The sequence below is a fragment of the Halyomorpha halys genome, unplaced genomic scaffold, assembly GCF_000696795.3.
Source record: "Halyomorpha halys isolate HHAL.00 unplaced genomic scaffold, Hhal_1.1 Scaffold2077.1, whole genome shotgun sequence".
NCBI lineage: Eukaryota > Metazoa > Arthropoda > Insecta > Hemiptera > Pentatomidae > Halyomorpha > Halyomorpha halys.
Genome location: NW_027110586.1, coordinates 223,889 through 232,615, shown reverse-complemented (window position 1 = coordinate 232,615; position 8,727 = coordinate 223,889). Strand labels below are relative to the sequence as shown.

The following is an 8,727-nucleotide window of genomic DNA, read 5'->3' as shown; positions in this document are numbered from 1 at the left end:
GTTTATATTTGTTATGTTTATGATATGGTTGTCGTGGTGTTCATATAAGTCTTCATATGTCTTGCTATGTTATCATTTTATAATTATTATTACTTTAATTCGTTAAATTTTCAATATCGATATTTCGATATTTTAAAATATCGATATTTTAGTCCCGATATTATATCGATATCGATATTGCTATCCGATATCGATATCGATATCAATATCGATATTTTTCTTTCGATATCCCATCCCTACCCTCTACCCGTCGCGACTTCGCCTCCTCTCATAAATAAAGAACTTCCAGGAATCGAACTAATAATTTATGTATTACTTTTTGGTGATCTATCTCTAGTATTTGAGAAATGTATTGAGAGTGAAAAACTATATTTATATAAGTTTTGAATAAGTTATGTTTCCACTATTGTTTCTGGTTGGTATATAAGTAGGAGGAGCCATCACAAGAACGGTTTTAACTAGTGGACAATAAGAAAAATCATCATTATAATACTTTTGAAATTCTTTCTTTTTATTTCCTTTATTTCATACTTGTTCATCTTCGATGTTTCGGGATCCTTTCTCCATCTTTAAGGTTACATTACATATAACTTTAAAAATTTTTTGTATCGGAAACAATAATTTTTTATGTAAAAAAAAAAAAAAAAAAATTTATGTATATTATTGTATATGTTAAATCCCAAAAGGGTATTTTCTCTTTGTAATTCCAGTTTTATTTACATCCAATTGGTTTTCATTTTTTTTTCAGTCTAGGTCTAGGTTTTTTTAAGTCAGGTTCTATTTCGTAATTAAAACTAAATTAGAACTTGTTTACGTAAATCATAGACGAATAGAAGTTTTTGTGGTAGTGCGTACATAAATACTTCTTTCGACACGTATACATCAAAATTGCGAACTGCTGTAGGATTACGGCCTGAACACAGACTGATATGGAAGCCTGCAGTCAGTGCTGGCAAAATTTGGAGCGGTCAAACTTTTTTTCTTGTTCTCACCCACGACTCACCACGGCTCTTTCTACCGAATGCTAGATCGTCTTATTTCCACCAAATCTACCTTGGCTTCAAGATGTCCATCTCGGATGAGAAAATAATTGAAAGGTGCTAGCATAGCGATCTCTCCATCTGTGAGTGGCTATTTTTTTTTTCTCTACATTGAGTTTCCTTTTATTTTTTTGTTTTCTAACTAATTCAGTTAGTGTAAAATTAAATATTTGTTTGTGGAAAGATAGTTTTACTCTATTTTAGTTTGTGTATATATATCCAATTTTTTTCTTACTTTTTTTTAACAACAAAACAATTCTTTTTTTTATATTTTAATTTTATTAAATTGTATATTATTTGGAAGGAGTTTTTTTATCATTTCATTTTCTCTATTATTTTACTTTTATTTTAGTTTATTTTCAGGTCCTCCGTTTTTTTTTATATTATCACCCGAACCAGCGAACATTTATTGTGGGGAAAATAATTAGTTTTCAATCGCGAAAAAACCCTCGCCCCAACCATATTATTTAAGCATAAAACGTTTTTTCATACATAACAATTAATTTGGTAATATCTTTTATACGTATTATTACATACTTTTTCTTTAGATTCCTTGTTCATAGTTAAATAACTATATTTTGTCGTATTTACGATTTGTCCTAATTTTATATGAAAACTTATCCTATTTAAAGCGTCTTCACCTGAGGTTCCCAACCTTTTTTGGGCAGAACACTTTTGGCACTATAAGGAAAATGGTGGAACCCCTGCATTATATACAAATAGAGTATCAAATGCCGTATTTTCAGCAAAAATATGAAAAGCTACGATACCTATATAAAACCTAATCCAGGAAGCCCAACCTAATCAAAATCCAGGAAAATTGAAGTAGATTCAAATGTTGTTTTGATTTGACGTGGAATGACCTATGCATAAATTATTTCGCGGAATCTTAGTTTGGAATCAATGCTCTACATTATGACTGTTGCCTTCTATACTGAACTTCTGTCATCAGGCCTCTCCATTATTTGATAATAATCCTCCATGGCTTGTATGTCTATATGTTTTTAATCCGTTTGTTTATACTAAACAATTTTAAAATTATAGCTAATGTAATCCTGATGTTAGAGAAAGGGTTCACCCCGAAACGTCAAAGACAAATAGAAATAAAGGAATAATAAAGAAAGGAAATAAAAAGGAAGAATTAATCACACAAGTATGAAAATAATAACAAAAGATACTCTTCCATTATCGAATAAAATTAGTTTACAAGAACATTTTTTTTTCCACTTCGTTTTAGTTAAAATCATAAGAAACATCTAAAATTATTAATCCCCTAAAATACAAAATAACCTAATAAATGAAGTAAATAAACCTTAAAATAACTTAATATTAAAACCAATTATACACTAGATTTGATTATATTTCTTGTAATTGTAACAGTCCAATTACAGAGAGGGACAAGTAAGTAGATATCTGGTAACAGAAATAATAACTGTCATGTTTTTTTTCCAAACCTGGGATTAAAATAAATCCCTTAAAGGGAAAAAATGTTATAAATAATACTTTAAATGGACTGGATGACGTTGCCCAATATTGAAAAAAAAATGCAAGGACTAATGAAGGCTTTTCCTTAGAAAGAAAAAAATATTCCTAAATCTTCTGAAAACATTTGGAATATGGTGTAGTTAACTTTTGATAATAAATAGTCAAGTAGTTTCCGTGGTTAGTGCTAAAAAAAAAAGTTTGTATTTTTAAATAATAGAAAGATTATTGTAAGTAAACGGCAGACGATATCTCTTGACTAGTAGTGCAACAAAGCATGGATATATTGTTTTCTTATATAGTTGAGTCATGGTCCAGTAAGTCTCTGTTGGAGAATTTTGGGCAGATAACTGTTCAAGAGTGATAATCGTATGAACACGTTTTTAGAGTAGACCTTTCCCTTCCATGCTCACCAAATGTTAATGGCACTTACCTAAGGAAGGAGACCTTAGGGTTTGCAATGTATGTGACCTTTGTGTGTATATGTAGGGTGCATGTAGTGTGCTGTTTGTATTGTACTGTGATTGTTTTTCACTACCTGAAGACCAGTGGTTGTTCACAGTCTAAGCGATGGGATGCAACTTCCCTCTACTTTTCAATTTATGTAATAATTAAATTTCAAGTACAATGCACTCATTTAGTACCATAACAGTCCACCCATTCTTTTAAAACTTACCAGCTCTAATGCATTCAAAATATCTGCGGTTAATATTTAGTATAGTACAAAATTACACCAAACTGGCAAAATCATACTCAGTATTTTTCGCGGTTTCTCAACTAAAAACTTGATGTACTTTTATATAATTGTTATTATTAAACACCAGCCGACATCACTCGATCAATAATGTAATTAAACATGGATAGATTCTTAACCTGTAGGCCTGATCTAGTAAGCATCTATGTCAGTGGACCTAGATAGCTTAGCTGTTAATAGCAATGAGTGAGTTATCAGATAATTATTATTATTATTATTATTGATTTTTTTTAGAGTTCCTAGGGAATAATGATAATGATAGGTACTATAATGTTAGGTACTCAATATGGTCCTAAAGTGTGATAAATAAGAATGAGAACTTATTGGGTGGGTCCTAGAGAATTACCTCCAGCTTACCTCACACCTCTAGACTATCCGGATGGAATAGTTAGATTCCGCAATAATGGAAAAAATCTTCATTTGAACCTCCGAATCCTACAAGTAGAATTTCAGTAGTTATCCATAATGAGAAACACTAACTAAACTAAAATAAAGAGAATAGGAAGACAGGTGGAAAGAAGAGATCGAATACCTTTGTGCTCATCTTAACGAGAACAAAGAAAGAATAAAATTGGCTGGCAAATGCTTCCGCACACTCAAGGAAGGTTATCTGGGGAAAAAAGAAGTAATGAAACATATTTAAAAAGTTGTGTATAGTATTCCGTTTATCCCCTTACTGACTTATCCTAAGTGACTAAGTCCACTACTTTTTGTTGATTAAAATAAACTCAAGTCGAGTCAACTGCTGATTGAAAATTTAGATTTTTTTTCAATCTAAACTCGAATAAAATATTAAAAAATTAAATTTTCTGCGTTTTAAAACTGCTTCATTTCTCCTAATAATGAGCAAATAAAAAATACTAGGTATTATTTTTAAGAATAATCGAAATTGCAAAATTTTTTATAGGAAATATCTGATTAAAAATTATACCTAAAACATATTTACTAATGCCTCAACAATGAACATTATATTCATGGAAATTTTAAATTATTAAGTTAACTACAGTTTTAGTGAGACTTGTTTTTGCCCGAATCTGCTTCACTTTTAGCTGCACCAATTTCAGCGTTAAAATTACACTTTTGAGCATTAATATTTCCATGTTTTTATTATACATATTTAATTATTTTCTTAAATTTTTAAAGTTTCCATTTGCGATAATTTTATTCATCACCAGAAATATTTTATAAAACTATTTCTTGTCGAGTTTTCACTTATTTCACATACACAAATGAGGAAAAAAAGTACGACATCCATAACAAATCTCACTCTTTTTAAAATTAAATAACTACAAAATTAAATTGAACTAGAGTTGAAATCCAACAGGTTATCCTCAATTTCAACCAACCAACTAAATTAAATTACCCATGAAAAATCATCGAAGTAATAAAATACTTTAAAGAACTTTTTTGTAATAGTAATTTTATATATTTTTAAAAATCTCTTTGTGGCAGATAGGTTCACCCTGAAATAAAAAAAAAAATCACATAAAATCTTTTAAATGTGACGAAATATTCAATTCAAAATTGATAAAAAAGAGCAATGAAACCAAAGAGATCTTACACGCTTTCAATAGTGTACGATATCTAGGTTACTTCCGCAACTAACAACTCTCTTCAACCGAAATGACACATCTACTCGTGAGAAAATCAGCTATTTATTCATGTTTATTATTAACCATAACTAATATATCACTATGTATTAAAATAAAAGATATTGTTTTGGACAGAGTGGGAGAAGTGGAACTGTATAATATTTGACCAATGTTTAATATTATCGGTTCTTGTATCTTTTTAAATTATTCCTCGTTTTATAGGTTTGGAACTCTTCTGATACTATTTATTACAATTGTAAGACCGCAAATGTGATATGGTTTCTAAATGGATATCCAAACACAAAGAAGGGTGTTCGACCGGTAGAATTCAGCGAATGCTCCTTAAATAATTACCTAAATTTTATTAAATATGAACATTTAATGAACATAAATGTTATAAACGTAATATATAAATCCGAGACTGTAGAACGTCTTAATTTCAGGCTGGGCTGAGCAACTAATTACGAGAACATGACGGTGATGATTTATTTAACATAATGTAGTTGATTTTATTTTTTACAATTTAGTTTTAAAAATGCAAAAATAAAAAAGGCTTTCCATTAATTACAGAAAATCATTAACCACTTTATATCTCCACAGCCTGACAAGTTCTACAGACCTGATGACCCGTCTAACCTCACCACATATACTAACATCTCGAAGAAATCTTTAGCAAAATCAAGAAACGTGTCAGCTAAGACCACTCAAATTCAATCGATCCCTTCTGTAATGATGATTCATCGCCATGCTATCTCAATTTCACCATCGTCGTGTTGATAACGAATTTCAGTTTCATGGGATAACCCAAAGTGAGCACACGATGTATTGCAGTGACAATAATAAAAACTATTTAAAATGATCCTTCTGTAAATAAAAAATAAAACATGTTATTAACACTAAATTAAATATTGGTTCTTATGTCTGGGGATAGATACATCTTTATGGAAAATTGGGAAGAGAAACTTTACAGATAGAATCAGGTCAGGGATTCCTAAACGTCGTGTCATGGATTACGAAGGTGTTTTCAAAAAAAGCTTTTTTGTAAAAAGAGTTATACAGGTACCGTGATCTAAATCTGATTTCAACGATTGTAGGTGTAGAAGGGATATTTGTCGTCATGTACAATTTTTGTTCGATAAGAGTTTTCAATTAAAAAAAAATCATTCTATTTTAAACTTTTATCAAATTAAAACGTAATTATATTGCCGATTCAGATTACTCCATCTTCAGGATTTCTGGTCTAACAAGACCCTATATACCTGATCTGCAAAATTCTGGTGATATTCAAATTATTAAATTTGCAAAGCATGTCTGGTCTTATCATAAACAGTTTGTCAATTTATTTTAACTTTTTTTTATCATCAGTTTATTTTATTTTATGTTGTATTACTTAAAATTCATTATTGTATAATTTCTATTTTACCTTTAGAAAAATAGTTTATTAAAATAAAATTTTATCAATAGCAATGTCAGAATATGGGATCTTATATTATATTATATTAAAATATATAATTTTCATTAGATTTTTAACTTCGATCTTCCACTAGGCAGCCATAATCGAGTGCAGGGGGTTAGTTAGGCAGATGGCGTGGATATTACAGGTAGTTTGTGGAATAAATTCATGAAATATTTGAAGCCGTTTGAATAAAGGCAATGTTCGAGGCTCGTCACCAATCAATGCCCGTTCAAATGTGTGCAATGTATGAGCTATGCAGTTACATAGCTCCAGTCTTGCTAGAGTGTGAATGGTATAAGGCACATGCATACAATACATTACATTGTTCTCCCCCATATTGTATGCCCTTGTAGATATGGAGCTCGGAGAGAGACAGGGTGCAGCAGACAGAAAGACAGGGGTGTCCTTCGCTCTAGCTGGGCGAGGGTAAGACCTGAGTCGAGACAATAAGTCTAACTAGATGGCTGTTCCGTTGAGAATCAGGAAATTAAGACGATTGTGACCCAATTAGATGAAGCCTTATAAAAGGAATAAATAAAGAAAAAAGAAAAAGGCAACTAATTTACGAAGACATGCTCGTCACAGCATTTTTAATGCAAATGGTCCAACCGATACCTTTTTCAATAGAATTATTGACTAAATTTTAATTTTGAAGATATAACAATATATACCTATATTTTTTAAAATTATTTTATTTCTATAAAAATTATTATGGATTTTTTTTATTTAGTAAATTATTTGCAGTGCTGACCCTCAGTACAGCTCGGCGGTAATCAACAGTAACGTGATACTTCGGAGCAGCGGAGAGGTGGTGTGGCTGAGCCATGGGATATACAAGAGCAGTTGTCACATCGACGTCCAATACTTCCCTTTCGACATACAGAACTGTCACATGAAATGGGCCTCCTGGACCTACGATGGATATCAGGTGACTAAAATATTTAAAATACAAAAAATCGAGAAAATACGTTAGAACTTGATATTGACTATACAATAAATTTTGTCAAGGATTTTACTATACTAACTAATACTAAGGACTGAATAATATTTATATAACATCCCCACAGCACTCAAAATTATTTAATGGATTTTTATCTACGATAATACAGTTCAGAAGTTTGCAAACGTAATTAAAGAAAAATAAACTATTTTTACAGCGTTTTAAAATTTTATGGAATGTTTTATTGATCCCTCCATTATTATTCTACGGAATAATAACTGAACGTTGACCATACTTTCTCGCGTTTGATTGTTTAATAAAGAGATTAAACAGAAGTTATTTATGACAAGCATAAAATTGGGTGTTCTAATATACTTAACTTTTTTTTCCATTGATTGATATAAAAATCGTCCGTTTTAAATTCTTTCTTCTTGGAATACCAGCTTCATAGAATGTATGGGTTGTGAATATTTATGATATTGTAACATATTGCCATAATGAATCTAAATTCTTCAATCATCAATTAAACTAGCTAATAATAATACATAGGAATAAATAAAAACTTATTCAACTTTTTTGTTACTTGCATATATTAAAAATAACATCAAAATGTCATATTTAAGAAGCGTAATTGTTAACATACTTAATGCATTTTTAAAACGTTTTCAACACTGAATCTTAACTGGGATATGAATTGTGGAAGGAGTTTGCGGAAATAACTTATGATAAAAATTATACAAAATATTAACAATTGTTATTTTTTTACATGATTTTAACATTCTTACTTACCTTACATACCTTTTTTACTTTATGTACTCTTGTTTTCCAACATCTTCCAAAAACCCACAGAGAATTATAACATAATCCACTTAGCAAATGAAATCAAACTTCAAATATGAACTAAAAATTGATTTGAATAATTTAATAAGAAATACTTGTCTAGCTACAAAGATAAAAGAACTTTGTCTTCTCAGGAGAAGATGAAATAGTTTTATTAATATATAACATTGTTATAATGGTTTAATAGCATTATACTATGTTTTTACAGCAAATGATAATTGATACCATAGATAATTGATAAAATAACCAACTATTTTACTATTTCAACTTATCGAGTTTTAATTATGAAAGGTCTTGTAAGGATAGATCTTTATCCAATATACGAAATATTAAGAGCTTATTACGAGTTCAGCATTCCAGCAGAGTCGGGTTTAAAGTAATCATAATTACAATTATTTACTGACTACTGTGTTTTGAAACAAATATTAAAAAAATGTGTATAATTAGGGGTTTATTATTGACTGTAGATTTATTATGAGAAGATAGATAGGAGTGCGGTCGGTAATGATAATACAAATAAGTAATATTTATTTGTGTTGACGTTTTGGCCTTCGGGCTTATTTATTTATTCATTAGTGTTGAAGCACTAATCACCAAGGAGAGCACTTGTCAGCCTTATCAGG

General features: G+C 30.0%; 1 protein-coding gene across 1 annotated transcript in view; it reads left to right on the top strand.

Annotated features, from left to right (window-relative positions):
- The window catches only part of LOC106691097 (neuronal acetylcholine receptor subunit alpha-7), a gene marked incomplete at its 5' end in the record, with an annotated part of 57,300 nt that overhangs the window by 18,271 nt on the left and 30,302 nt on the right, over positions 1–8,727 (top strand). Inside the window, 1 exon segment of the mRNA XM_014436757.2 lies at positions 7,069–7,252. Within this exon segment, the coding sequence (XP_014292243.2) occupies positions 7,069–7,252 (184 nt within the window).